The following is a 15610-nucleotide window of genomic DNA, read 5'->3' on the forward strand; positions in this document are numbered from 1 at the left end:
TCCTCCCAAACAGCGAGTGTGAAAAACAGAAAAAAACAATCACGAAAATTAAACCAATCACAACAAAAGTCTTTTTTTCCCCCTCATGGTACCGAGTTGCATTTTTGAGAATTTTCCAGACATCAAGCAGGGGAAGAGTGCATGACTAGCTTTTCATGGAATGAGCTTTGCGATGGCTCGGTGGAGAATCACACTCCAAAAGATAATAATTACAAGGGGTGTCAACAGACCTGGGGCACTTTATAAAACCCCAGACAAGTTCTAACACCTGTGCTCATTAAGCTTAGTTTTCAGCCAGTATTTAATTATGTTTCATAAATAGTTGGTCAATGCTTTCAGTTGTTTTAAGACAAGCTCATGAAATATGTTTTGACATGGCTTTATGTGAGTTAAGATTTGAAGTTTAGACATTTTGTTTGCATTTTGCATTACGTACTTGAAAAGCTACAGAATACAGTTCTACTTCTTTTTGCGTGTTTCTTGCTCTCCTTACCTTTGAATTTGCCATGTTACCCTTTCTACAAAACTCTGCTTTTTGAGGCACAGTTATTCTTTATGAATTATGTTTTGCCCTTCAGTTGGTATTAATGGAATTATAACCAAAATTCTAATAGAAATTTAGGAGGAAGGATTCTAATCTCCCACACTCCTGTTTGCCTGCATACATAAGACTCGTACCTGGGACTTCCTGTTGTGGATCTCACTCGTACCTCTTCCTCCACCACACCTACACCCCTGCAGCACCTCCTTGGCTCAACCCTCGCAATACGGATCTGGGCCGCCTCACTCCTTTGGCCCTCAGCCAGGCCATCTACACACTCTAAATACTGTAATGCATGGTTGCGATTTTCCTTTCTTACGAACTTGAACTGATTGATCAGACAATAAGCAGCAGCAGTGTTAAGGAGTTTCTGGTTAGGTCTCAAGACTTGGAACTGGATGGTTGAGGCTTCAGATCCTGGTACTGCTATTGTACCCTTGAGATTGTTGTAAAAATGGGTAAGAATGCAAGTCACGTCACATACAAACAGCAGCCAAACAAATTAATGATGAGAAGACCGAACTAATAACCTCGGGATCCTGTGATGAGGGAAAACAAAAAAATTCCACACATTATTCATCTATCTGTTCAATTCAAAATACTTTATTAATCACGGCGGGGCAATTTAAGAATTTAAGTCTAAAAGAGCTAAGAAATGTTATTTCCTTAAATTTTCAAAGGAAATAATCTTATTATATACTATAGCTACTCTTTTTGGGACTCAAAAAAGTAATGGTTTCAGTGGTTGTAGAAACATGAAGCCGCAGAAACCTCTGACAAACCACAATCACACCACCAGCAAGCATGTCAAGCATGAACACGCACGCTGTAACAGCATCAATAGCACAGTACAGTTGTCAGGAGCAAAACTGCTCTGGGCTAAATGGCACAGAAAAGTAAAAGCTGTGTCAATACCCATCTAGTCTAGTCATTTCTTCACTTATTTATTTCTGACAGGTCAGGGAAGAAGATCTCATGAAATCAAGGTTCTCTGTGTCCCCTGCCAAAGTAAATACACAGCACTGTGTCTGTCTGCACTTTACTTGTAATTGTCCTTGAATATCTACAACAAAGACATCCTAAAGCACTTTACCGCAAAAAAAACACAATTCTAGATACTTTTCGTTTCTATTTATCTGACACCTTTGATGTACAAAAGGATTACAGTACCATAAAACAGTGAGACAGTAACACAATGTCGTTTGAATGACAAGCAAAACAGAAAAGGCTAAAGTCAAAACATAAAAACTAAAAACAAAATTACTTTACAATTGTTTCCCAATTTAGTCTCTGGGAAGAGCAGTCTGGAATTTTTTACTGTGTTCCACAAAAGACTTTATCCTAATTAAGTCCTTAACTATAAAAAGTCTTTTGGTTTTGTTCATTTTTCTTCTTTTTATTTTTGTTGGAAATCATTGCAATGGAGGAATTAATTCACTTGGGAAAACTATACTTAATGTAAATAAGCAGCTTAAACCCTGAGGTTCAACTCACAAGCTAAGAGTTATTAGTTTTCCTAAATCATAAATGCTGTCTGGATTTTTAAAAAACCTCGATTCGCGTTCATGCGGTTATCGAAGGGAGAGTCATCTACTCCTTTATACCATCTTTGCAACATGCAGTTAGCTTTCTTTTTCCCCCAAAATGTGTTTTTAATCTTCCCAAACATTATAGATCAAATGCAAAACATAAATGATATTTTGCTATGCCCCATGCACGTTTTTACACCACAGGAACAGAAAGAAGTGGACAGGAAGAACAGAAAATGCACTTGTCTTGTGATTGTTTTAATTTTAAGTTATCTAGAAATCCCAAACCACAGCCACTCTCCCAGGACACTTACTGAAAATTAAGCAGAGGTGATGCCATTATGCAATTTCAAAAAGATTTTTTGCACGATTTTCTCATTTCCAGCCTGCCAAAACCAGACCTAGGGGGACCCTGTCAACACTGCATGGTCAGTAATGAAGACAGAAATGGGGCCAGAGAGGGGTGCACCGAGTGTTAGCAGTGACAAGAGAGGGTACGCCATTTGCAGACAGCCAGCTTGGCACTGTGGGAAACAGGCCCTGCTTGCAGCCAGCTCCTCCAGACTCCTCCATCTTCCCACGTCAGCTGCGGGCAGGAGTTGTGTCAGAAAGGAATGCTGGCAGTCCCCTCAGCACAGGGACTCCCAAAGGAGCCAACCGAGAAGCTGTTTCACATCAAACACTCTGGATCTGTTCCGTCATAACACTGAAGACAGACCCCGTGGTCCACTGGGTGATTATTTGTCTGGTAATAGCCTGTGAAAACCATCCAACATAAAGGATGTTTTGAACTTTGCTTTAAAAGACCAGGCACAAGAGGAATATACATTCAGAATTTGCACTGTAATGCAGCCCTACTATTTCCCATTTTAAGGCCTACTTTATTCCTTAATTTAAAAATATTTATTTTTAGTAAACTAAGCTTGGAATTACCGAGAGCGGTTCTGAACTGCAGGGGAGTGTATTGAGAGCCCCATCACTGCTGTCTTTGTGCTTGGCATACTGTTGCACCAGTGTGTTTCATCGTGAAGTTAAAGCTGCTCGTGTGAATTCGGCAGGACTCTCTATGTTCAACTGCACCATGACTCTTACCGGCACGTCTATCTCGATGAGGGCGATGTCGGCTTTCTCATCCACATCTTTGATCTTCGCGTCATAGGTGGCGCCACTCTTTAGCTCAACCTTCACCCGGTGCTTGTTGGCTACCACATGAGCGTTGGTGACAATCAGCCCGTCTTCTGACACCACGAAGCCTGAGCCGCTGGCCACTGCCACCTCCCGTTTTGAGAAGACCATCCTAGCGGTCAGTGAGGGGGGTGGGGTTTACACAGAAAAAAAATAGAAAGAGATTTTAGGACAGGGGAACCAAGCAGCGTTTGTAACAGGAAGGGACTGAAAATAGAAAAAAATCCTTGTTTCGTAGTATACCCAGTTCCCATCTCACAGATATAACCATGTCCAGTTCTGTTCCCGATTCACACTTTCACAGACACAATGACAAGAGCGTACACTGGAATGGAGAGCAAGATGTTTACCACAAATGCTGTTTGAGAGCGATATAGCTGGGAATTTGTTCTTGTTCAGAGAAATGTATCTACTTTCCTCATTGCTAAAGTAACCCACCTGCAGTCCTCTCAACAAATATCTTACATTGTCTCTTATTGCGCTCAGTGGATAGCAGCAGGAGGATGTTTGGCATGGAATAAAAAGCTCTCAGCTCTCTCGATTTGCTATACTCCTCCCCAATGAATACACCTTATACCTCACAGATTTTAATATCTCACCCAATTCATCTTGGTCAAACTCTAGAATCAGACCTTAACAGTTTCTGTATACACACATTTTCCCTTGGGGCCCAAATGGGACTTCTGCTCCATTGTCAAGTCTCTTCTCTTTGTTCTCATATGTGTAAATACACTGTTTACGCATGTTACAGTCATACACAGCTTTAAGCTGGCTAATAAAGATGCCACAAGAAGTAAAAGTACTTACATAGCGTGCATAACTGAGTCATTAAAAGAATGTTCGGGTTTGCATCCACATAGAGAAGAAAACAAAAACTGACTAAGGAAAATATACAGTACAGAGGCACTATACTGTGAAGTTTGCTTAAGGACAACATAAACCTTAAAGAGTTCCATTAATTTGGATTAAACTGTTTAACGTTAATTAAACAAACAAATACAACAGAAGGTTTAGCAGCTTTGATTAAATTTAATATGAGCGACTTTATTTTTTTACAAAATGAAAAAGTGGAACTATTATGTATGCATAAATTACCATACCATAAGCACTTGCATGCTAAATCCCCATTAGATGCATTAACACTTTGAATTAATATTTGTTTTAAATTTCTATCTGACACAAATGTATAGGAATTTTATTTTATTTTTTTTGGTATAGTTATTATGCACATTGTCACCCTTTACACCCTAAACCCTTTGTTAAATTTTACTGAAAGTAATAACGCAAGAGCAACACCCATCCATCCATCCAGTTTCAGTGCTTATCATGGTGAGAGCCGTGAACTGGACATCTAGAAATGGAAGGAAGAGATGTTTCCTCCACAACAGATTCCAGGTCAAACCGATGATACAGTGTCCTGGGTCACCACTGAGGTCTCCACAAGGTAGGATGTGCCTGGCAGAGCGCCAGAAGACGCTCGTTTAATGTTAATTGAATATTCAAAGATTTTTCAATTTAACAATTAATTAGTTTATGTCATGCAGTCTCACACTAAACATCAGAAGGACTTGCAGAAAAGTAGTGTAGTTGCTAAAAAGAAATATGCTTTGATTTACATCCCGGATTCCTGGCCAAATTTCCCATTGGCCCTTATCAATCATGGCCTCCTCATAATCCCCCTCTATGAATTAGCTTCATTACTCTGCTGTCCTCTCCACTGATAGCTGATGTGTGGTGAGCGTACTGATGCACTATGGCTGCCGTCGCATCATCCAGGTGGATGCTGCACATTGGTGGTGGTGGAGGGGAGTCCCCATTACCTGTAAAGCGTTTTGTTTGGAGTGTCCAGAAAAGTGCTATATAAGTGTAAGCAATTATTAATGATTAATTATTATTACATACAGTATATGATATACCTTCAGGGTCCATATACAAGTTAACTCTTAAGTGCTGTAGGGAGATGAGTGAAGTGATATAGTCAGAAAGAAAAACATACTTGCGATACAGTTCAATATGAACCACAGCAGGAGCAATTTTCTCAACCACATCTGCAATGAAGTTGTATCTGTGCCTTAGGCTGTCTGGGTTCTCCTGGGCTATAAACAAAGAAGGAGAAAAAAAATGAAAAACAGAGATGAGTGCATTACTCATGCTGCTTGTTAAAAGACACTAACATATAAAAGACTATTCAGGAGAAATATCCATACAGCTCTGTCTGGCTTTGCTCAAACATGCTGATTCTGCTTCACATTTTGTTCATATGAGCCTATTGAACATCAATAAAAATGTAAAGGCAAAAATTAGACATGTGCACAAAGCAATACCTGAGACACTTAATTTACTTCCAGTCTTCCTGCCTGTTTTGTTGACAACTATCAAGCAGCTGTATGATACAGTGTTTAAAATGTGAGAGTTAAGTGTTTCATGCAAGCCTCAGTGAAGAATGAGGGAAAGTTGAATTGTATAGTATCTACAGAGAGATGTTCAAGGGAAAGAAGCAAAAAGACAAATATATTTTTCTTTAAAAAGTTTTTTGCTGATTTTATCCATGCAAAATCTGCTCCATTACTCAAAGGTAGTTGCTAGCTTCAATAACACTTATCCTACAATAGCAACAATTAATAATGTGCCTAGACGAGTCCTCTGTGTATCTATAGTATTGTAGTTTCTGCCTGCAGACATGACTGTTTTCTTAAGTACCACAGACAAAGTCTGTCACTTCTGAAATCTTTGCAGCTCAGATCCTCGTTTGCCTGACAGAAATCACAACCCACTGGATTTCAGATTATAAAACGATGAAAATATTTTCACGGTCTCTTAAAACTTGAAAGTGACAAATATTACATAGGAAATAAGTATGTCTTATCAACTAAAATGGTACACAATTACACAAATGTTGACAACAAGTACATTTCAGCAAACCAAGCACTTAAATTCTGTCAATTTGAAGAAATGAAAAGCTCAAAATAAGCAGTTATTTTAATCAGATGGAATTGTGACACCTGAAGTGGGTTACAATATTCATAAAATTGGAATGAAACAACACCTGTGTGCAGTTAAACAGTGAGCCTGACTATCATTCTAACCAGAGAAGGGACTGTTCTAAGGAGGATGTTTATCAATTTCAGGGAAACGACACAATCAGATCTTTTATAACCATACATACATAATACTTTATTTTACCTTGCACGACCTTGGTTGTGCAACTGCAGTGTGCAAAACTGCAAATCATGCCTTTTCTCCTTGACTTTTTGTTTTTCAGCCCAGCCTCAGTGGTCAGGGCCCAGGCCAGGATATTTCTTCAATGACACGGGATCCAAATACAGAGCACTGCCCCCCCCCCCACCCCACCATTCCCAAAAAATCACCCCCCCGAATTTGCATCTTACGAAACATGTTATGAAAAGGGAACTCAGGAAGTCACATGCTCTGTGTTGGATGAAGTCCATGTTTTGACTTTTATCTCTTAGCCCAGCTGAAATGAGCCCCAGATGGATAAACCAAGAGTAAAGCCTCATTTTATTCAAGGCAGAGGACTATAGAAAATGTGACAGTAAAGCTGGAAATTCTCTTCCTAACACATGTAACCAGTGCCAAAATAAGCCCATCTTAGCAGTACTGACTTAAATTGATTGGACATAAAATAACTGTCACTTTCCTTATATAAGCATGTAATGCTCATTCCGTATAAAAGTGCAAATTGCAGTTCTCCTAAGTAACATCCAGACCATAGACTTTAGGGGAGTAGATTACAAATGAGTCAACATTTTCCATGATAGCAAACCCCAACAAACTTTTTCCCTATCAATATGTAATTCCTGTGTGTTATTTAAATTAAATAATATTACAAGGGGTGATTTGTGGGTAATTAAGAATGAACACGCAGAGTCTGCTCTATATTAAGCTGGTGGCTGGAGGTTATTTGCACTGCAGGTCCATGGCAGTCTCCGAGTGGGTAAGACATGCACAGATATTCCAGCTTCTCTCAAATCAAACTTCCCAGAAACCTGGAAGCAAGACTGTAAAGATCTCTGCTGCACCCAGGAATGGGAACTGCATTTGGCCTTTCACTCTGAAGGAGGCCAGCCTCTTGCTCATCTGCTCCAGAGCCACAGTCCCAAAAAAATTAGACAGCAAAATGATTGCTTCTTTTTCCTATTCATTTAAAGAAATGAAACAACGACATGACTCCTCACCACTGTGTCCTTGAATTCCTGTCATCAGATGATATATCTGGCTTATACAAAATTAAACTGAACTGGTTGGATTACAAAATAAATATGAACATTCATTTTTTCGTGGCATTTATTAGCATTGTGTCAAATAAAAAAACAGACCTACTGTGCAATGATCATTTTACAACAGGTATTTGAGCCAACTTTCCACCACACTCCAAACAAATTGCTTTTAACTACCATCCTCTCAAGAGACAATATAACCTAATTTTTGCGGGGGGCATTCTCCCCACCCCATAAAACAAATATTTAAGGACACATTCAGCTTTTATTTTTTAATTAAGTTAGGCACATGAATCTAATCTAATCAGTTTAGATGTTTAGAGTCTAATGTACCATTTCATAATCTATGCCATGAAATTCCACTACAATATTAATAAATTAAAGATGCTACTTCCAGAGTTACTCATCTCTATGTATAATGGACCATGAAGGTATTATTTAAAGTACTTATTGTCCACAAAGCCATGTACATTTATAAAGTCAAAAAATCTAAGATTTTATATTATAGGTTATAGGTTAGGTTATGAGATGTTATACATCTCATAACATCCTCTTACAAAATGACTTAAAATACAAAAAGGTTTGGGTGTTCTTACTTTAATGTAACCCAGACTTCAAGCAATTTGTTCAATGTTCATTTTAAAACCATTGCAAGACCAAGCAAATAAAAGATTATATCTATTTCTCATTGGGTGAAAAAGATACCCCTCCTGCATGTATGAGCAAGCATTATCACAATAATATAAGCTATATTTATGTAACATATGTGTTTTATATTTCTCATATTATAGTTATAACACAGCTATGATAATACTGGTGGTAGGGCACAACATAATGATAGGCTGGAAGGATTTAGTCAACCTCAAGACAAAACATAATAAAAATATCTCTTCTACAGACCTGCCTTGAAAAAATACAGTTCGGAAAACAAACAAAAAAATGTTATTAAAGAAGAAATTGGTTCTTTTTTATAGATCCTTTTTACTTTGCAAAATAAGACCTGACATTTAATTAAACAAGTGAATGCTTTTTTCAATTATCAAGATTTTTCTGTGTATATGATACATAGCCTTTTTTGTTTCTTTGCATATATGTTTCAGACATGCATTGAAACAATGAAAAGCAACCGAAGGAAGGATATACAGACCGATAAATTATCCCACATAAAAACATTTTTAAGCCAGGACTGGCTCCAGATAGACGTGTTTAGGCTCTGAGCAACAGAAAGGTGTCAGAGAGAGGGGGAACCCCCTCTCAGCACAGAAGGGAAAGTTACACAAGGGAAAGAGAAACAAGGAATACATTCAGAAACTGACAGGAAGCCAATCACTTTTCAATACATTTATATGCTGTCCTTTCGCACATCTCCTCATGCTCCCTGAGGTTCTATACTGCTCCAGGTGCAAAAACTTGAGCTTGCCAGCTCTCTCTGAGACCATTTCTTAAGCTTCTCGATCTAGTTTCTACATGCAAGAGAGCCACATTCATTTTAACAGTCTTATTTCTTTAGGTTAGCCATTGGTGAGTAGTAGTGAAGTGGTGATGCAAAATAAACTTTTACATTTCACAGACCATAACTTACTTTCCTGCATGTGAAGTCTGACCCATCTATTCTTACCATTCTAAAAGTCTCCGAGAGCTCTTTCCTCATTACCTATCAGTTACTGCGCCTTGATAAATGCTTGGCTTGCTTCCTGACCTTATCACATTCCTCTAAGAGCTCCTTCTCATATGCACTGTACAACTTCCCAGTGATGAAAGCCATCATCAGGCCACACATTATTAGGTAACTTTGTTCTCTTCATTTTATACAGAATAAACCGATTGCAATGACTTCCAATATTAAATATGGAAATAAAAGTCATATAGAAAAATTTGCATTAAATGTGAAACAAAACCTAACTTAAGACTTAGAATAAAATACAGAAACTTGTCCTGAGTAATTGCAAGAAGGGTCGCTAATTACACTCTGCATGGGTGTACAGCACCCCCCTCACTGGATGTATCTGATCCTCTCTTCATATCCACTAGTATCAATTCTTACTGCAGTGCATTTAAAATGAGCCATCATAAATCTGAAGGATACTTTAGTTGTATATAGAATGAAACCATATACTGAATCATATTTCATGTATATCATGTCTGAATATTTTTATCTAAAGACAGCTCACTTTTGCTCAACTATATGTGCGGGATCATACTGTGAAGTCCTCTTTTCATTCATGTACGGAGATGATACCAAAAAATCCCTTTCTTGTGTTTATGAATGACAGCACCTCATTCCTACAACTTCCTCCAGTCAACATTGCCTACATCTACCAAAGAGTAAGAGAAACAGTTTTCATGCTTCACTGGCATTCCAATATGCAAACTAAAAGTAACTTTATCAGTGAAAGTCTGATCCAGTAAGGGTTGTTTGTTTTGAGCTAATCACTGATTAAAATCTGTTTACACCTCCATTTCCTTTTTTTCTCCTTCAGTTGTCATTCACAACTAGTCAGCAGGAGTAATGTAGTTTGTATCTGAGCCTGCTGGAGGTGTATTATAAAAAATAGTCTTTCCTGTGCTACCGAAAAAGGAAAGAAATAACAATGCCATGCTAAAAAACTACTACTGGCCCTTGCTCTACGGGCCAGCCAGGTGTGACGTATTGAATAGCCCATGTTTCCAGGTCTGCAGAGTTCCTGAACTCCCTCTCCCTGTCCTGCAGTCCTCATCCCTCAAACCCTAACCCCTTACCCCTCCCTGCCTGCGTGCTCACTCTGTTCCCTCTGACACTCTCAAATAACCGGCTCCCAGCAGCAGACACTTTCTCTGTTTTCACCGTGATTCCCAGAATACTGTTGACACCGGTATTTTATGAGTTTTTCCATTCGGAAGCTGCCCCTTCCTCCCAGTGTGAAGGCTGGGAGAGATTAGGTTGCAGGCTGCATTTCTTCCCGGAGCTGTCTCAGCAGCCGAGCAGGCAGCAGCGGACTGTCGGGGCCGAACTGTGTGTGTTGGCTGGCTCACCGGAACAGCACACACACACCCACACACTAAACAAACGATTATTGAGCTCAAAGTGCTTTCAGCTTTTCTTTGCAGCACGCACTAATTTAGGTATTGGATAAATTAAAGGAATGGTTTGCTTTTAAGCAGGCTATTTCAACTGGCTGCAGTGCTAGAAAAGGGGTACTAATAATTCATGTCTGAATCCCTCCATAGTCTTGCAGCCAGCAGTGCTATGACTGAGGAATAACCTACAGTTTGAAACGATGCTAACATACCACAGTATATCCAACCAGCAAAATGTATTCTTCATTATAATCTGACTGTGAATAGCTGTGTGAGATTGAAACAGCTTGTCCATTAATAACAGCATTAAATGTCCACATCATGTACAGTATAGAAGACCTAATGATCTTTGATCATTTTGATCATACCCACCTGAACTAGGAAATCTAATGACAACTTATGGAATTGTTGAAGGAATCCACAGGAAACAGAACCTACGGAATATGGTGAATACATACAGAAATAAAAACTGCATAAAGACAGCAGAAACAAGTCTACAAAGGCAGCATATACTGTACTATCATTCACTCCTGTCCTTCACAATTACTTTGTAATTCTGCACACTAACTTCAGAAGCTTGAATTGATGTGCCGTAACTAGAGGTTACAATGTTGGGTTAAAGGGTTACAATGTCATTCTCCAAAGGCTTCAGAATCTGACCCAGATCTGACGCCATTTCAATGTTATATAACGACTGGTTGGAAACCAGATAAAAATGACATAATGCAATATGAAAACTCATGTAGAAGTCATGGCTTTGGACTGAGACCTGCCAGAATGACTGTTTGGCATGGACTCTGGAAATATTAAGCAACTTAATATTACGCAGTACAGCTTACTGAAAATAACGTATTTTTAAGAGAGGCTGAAGCTGAGAAAACAGGAAGAAAATTCAAAGGAAAAAAGGGATAATCTACAGATTCCCTAACTAATTACTTTAAATATATCAGTGTGGTTTCTAACAGGACAGGGGCCTTTGCTCTGTTATCTGCAAAAATTTCATGAATATATAAAAAACAGCCTGGCTAAGGCCATGTTTCTGTTTCACCTTTATTCTCAAACCAGACTCTTGGAAATCCCTGCTTTATTTCAGCTGAACTTGATATTAAACTGCTGACAGCAGTGGATTTCAGGTTGATTTTGGGAGATGTTCCCTGCAAATAAACTACAGCCAAGCAGCACTATATTATACCCAACTCAAAAGAGTGTTATAAGTACTTCAGGAAAACTGGCTCTTCGAAGCAAAAAGGTGCACTACTGCCTGGCCCATGTAAGTACAGTAAGACCACTTTCTGCAAAATGAGAACTCCAACTGTTTTATTAGTGCAATACTAAGGTATTGAATTATGACTTAAACTACTGCATTGCTTGTAAAGAATGTAAAGCTGGCAGTTTTTACTAGATGGATCTGTAATGCGTGTCTAAGGAAAAAACAAGAACAATGACTCACACCAAGAGGACAGCAAGAGATGTTCACATATGCAACTTGTTTGGACAAGAGAGTATCTTTGTCAAGGAATTTGCATCCAGTGTATCCAAACCCCTTCCATTTAGATTTGTACCAAACTGTCAACATAATTTCATTCTCCAGTTTAGCCTGTTGTAATAATCAAGTGTGTAGAACTTTTACTACAAGACTTAAAGTGTTTAAAATGTTCATGATTGTTTCTTACAAACAGTACAGTACAGTATAAACATGATATAGTATGTTGCAGCAACTGTCATACAGTTTAAATGGGACTACTTTGTGTATATGCATTTACGAATATGTATTGGAAGTATAAAGCTTTAAAGAACATCTGTTTGTGACTATGGTTTTGTTACCCAAAAAGTTCAAGCTTCAAACCGCTGTGGCTGAACAGATCTCTTCCTTCACTAACCCTCATGAAGGCTACTGTGATGAGATGGGATTTACTTTAGGACAGAGGATTCTAATCACTGGAGAAGAAGATTAAGGGACTGGGATGTTTATGTCTGCAGCACAGTAAAAAGAAAACATTTGGGTGGTAGAGAAAACAGCTACCCTATTAACAAGTAGGGCATGCAATTCTCCATTATATATTTACATTATATTACAGGACTCACTGACTAGCTATAATATGGCAGTTGTCAGAGACTTCAGCAGGCACTGGACATTTTTATCTTATTTTGAAAAGACATCAATTTTAACATTAATTGTATGGAACAAGAATAAAAAAGGTTACTTCTAGATAATGGAACTCAAAAGATCACCTAGTAATTAAAAGAAAACGAAATCTACATCTATAATATCTCAATGATGCCTATAAATGGCATATGATACCTATTAAAGACATTTTTAAATCATTACAGGCTAAACTGTTTGCACGACCTGGGTATTAGTTTGCTTTGGAAACATTTCATTGACATAACACCACCAACTGTTTTAAAATCTGCCCAGACAGTACAAATAAGTACAAGAGAACATGTTTTGCAAATTTTATATATTTGGCAAACCACTACAGTGAAGTACAAAATGCACTTCAAAGATATGCTGATGGCATCCTTTCAGATTTACACGATTTTCTCAAGAAAAGCCCTCTCGTTTCCTTGATGACTTTCCATTAGGCTGATTCAGCTTTCTCCCAGCAGTTTTAGGAAAATAAAGATTTGCTGGGATACTGGTTGGAGCATGGATTGTTATCTTAAAACAGGGCACTGCAACACTGTTCCTTGACAGCAAACCAGCCTTCCCGTTTTAATTTCAGCTCATCTCTGAGTGTCATAATTAGACCACTTCTTAATGAATCTGTTTTCTAGGTCAGTACTCATCTGCCATTTTAATCTCTCTATAAAGATCTTCCTTACTGTGGCTTTCTATTGTCATTGTTGAAGAACCCTGTCCTACACAGAAAGATCCCAAGCTCAAACTCAATTGCATGTTTTTTTTTCCTTTGTAAAACAGACAGTCATGAAACACATTCTTAATTAACAGTTCAGAGTGGTACATGAGTATGAGATTTATTTAGCATTAGGTTTGAGAACACGCTGCATGCACTAGAGTTTCTATTGCCACAAGTTTTTAATTTGTTTCTTCGACAACAGCTGGCTCAGCACGTGAGGCCACTTACGGTTGTCCAACAGAATGTAGGGCAAAGCAAAAAAAAAAAAGGTTTTCTGGCGTCGTCTAGCGTGGAGATTGGCAGTGATTAGCATCAAATTCATGCCAAGAGTTTCACAGAAACAACAAGAGCAAGTCCTTCAGTCCCAACTTGGAACTTATTTTCCAATGCTAAACGAATTGAATAACGAATTAAAGAAGGGTATACTAATCTCCTCCTGTAGTATATCACAAAACAGTTGTCTCTGAGTTGTCTTCAGTTATACAGCCTGTACAAGATGCCTAATGTACAGAGCTGGATACATTAATATAACACGTAACATGTAAAACGTGTTATCGGCACTCCTCACAAAGGCACAAATTGTATACTTTCCTTTTCGATAGAAAAACAACATAACACAAAAATGCACTCCCTATTAATTAGAAGGAAAAAAAGGCTTATATAAGTATACTAGGTAGCAATGTTTAACCTACCGGTACCCTGTCCGCAAGCTCCTCTTTGTATAAAGATGACAGGTGGCTGCTGCAACTTTTGCGCTCCACTGCTGACCCTCTTCAGTTCACAGATGTTCCGGTAGGACACGCCGTCGCTGCCACACACGGGCTCGGAGCTTTTACAGACGCAGGTACCGGTCTTGCCTCTCCGCCTCACGGTAGCGGAGTAAGCAACTCCGTCCGAAACCGAGCACTCCAGCCCTTCAGCGCACACTGGGTCGCCAAGCCTTCCCGAGCCGCCGCAGGGCTCGCCCTCCCCGGCTGCGCAGACCGGGCAGCAGTCGCACTGGTCCAGGACGTCGCCCGCTAAACAGTCAGCGGGGATCTGGGGACACTGAGACTTGTCGCAGCGGTCGGGGCAGCCGATGACATACCGCTTAGAGATCCTGGCTTCGGCTATCAATGGAACTAAAAGGACACCGGCACAGAAAAGTGGCCACAGCATGGTGAACGCTAACAATAACAAATAAATGCGGGAAAATGCTATTTATTTTCCCTAAGCAAAATTAGTTTTTCTTTGCTAATGCTTTAAGAATGGTGCTTTACAAAAAAGTCAATATAATAAAAAGAGGTTAAAAAGCAAAATAAACAATGCAATAACTTATACAAATGATTCAAAGGCTGCTTGGCTATGTGGTTAGCTGTGTTTGCCTGTGCGCACGGTAGGAGGTAACTCTGTTCCTCTTGCCCGCTCAGTGCGCGTCGGTTAATGTTTTCTTTGCTATCAGATTTATAAAAGCTCAGCCATTCCACATGACCTGAGACATTTTAGAGACAGTATAAACAAGCTTAGCGATTGGTGGACGACTTATGACGATATTTTTTTGGGGAAGCGGAGAACTTTTCCAACCTCTAGTGAGCTGAGTTGAACCCTCAGAAGCACTGAAACAAGGCAAGTAAAGCGACGCAAAAATCCCGATCCTGGGATTGAGCGAGGGTGCGCACTAACATTATTCCATCTTCGACTGTCAAGTGACGTGACAGTTTAATCGAAACGAAACTGCAAAACAGTTCGGGTATAAAACGGTACCTGCAAGACTGTGATCAGTTCTGCGCACAGAATTTTTATTCCTATTGTGTCATGCCTGCAGCTGCAAAAATATGTCGCTGCATTGCTATTGCAAGATATCTGCTCCCAAATAACTAATTTGATGTCTGTGCTCGTAAATCAGATCTGCCACGCGAATTTCCACATCTGTTATGTTTTAGTTGTCGATGTCATTCATCTGTAAAATTTTAACACATGGTTTAAATCTACGGTTATTTAGCTACCTGCTACTTAGAGCAAATTAAATAATTGTGTGGTCGTTACTGTATATTTAATTCCATAGCATCAATATCCTAGAAAATGTCGCCCTTAAGTGATCCTAAAAGAGAAATTAACTTCACCTTGTTTTATTAATTGATCTAAATGCTTGGTTGTTTCGCTATACCATAGTATAAAATTATAACTCGACTGGCTTGAGTTAAAGATGCGAACCCATCT

General features: G+C 39.0%; 1 protein-coding gene across 1 annotated transcript in view; it reads right to left on the minus strand.

Annotated features, from left to right (window-relative positions):
* The window catches only part of htra1b (HtrA serine peptidase 1b), a 31310-nt gene extending 16463 nt beyond the window's left edge, over positions 1 to 14847 (minus strand). Inside the window, exons 1-3 of the mRNA XM_015346493.2 lie at positions 14104 to 14847; positions 5252 to 5351; positions 3163 to 3367 (exon numbers count right to left, since the gene is read on the minus strand). Of these exons, the coding sequence (XP_015201979.1) occupies positions 3163 to 3367; positions 5252 to 5351; positions 14104 to 14569 (771 nt within the window). The 5' untranslated portion in view covers positions 14570 to 14847. The remainder of the gene's footprint in view (positions 1 to 3162; positions 3368 to 5251; positions 5352 to 14103) is intronic.
* Between the last annotated feature and the right edge of the window lie 763 nt (positions 14848 to 15610).

The sequence above is a fragment of the Lepisosteus oculatus genome, chromosome 4 (genome assembly GCF_040954835.1).
Source record: "Lepisosteus oculatus isolate fLepOcu1 chromosome 4, fLepOcu1.hap2, whole genome shotgun sequence".
NCBI lineage: Eukaryota > Metazoa > Chordata > Actinopteri > Semionotiformes > Lepisosteidae > Lepisosteus > Lepisosteus oculatus.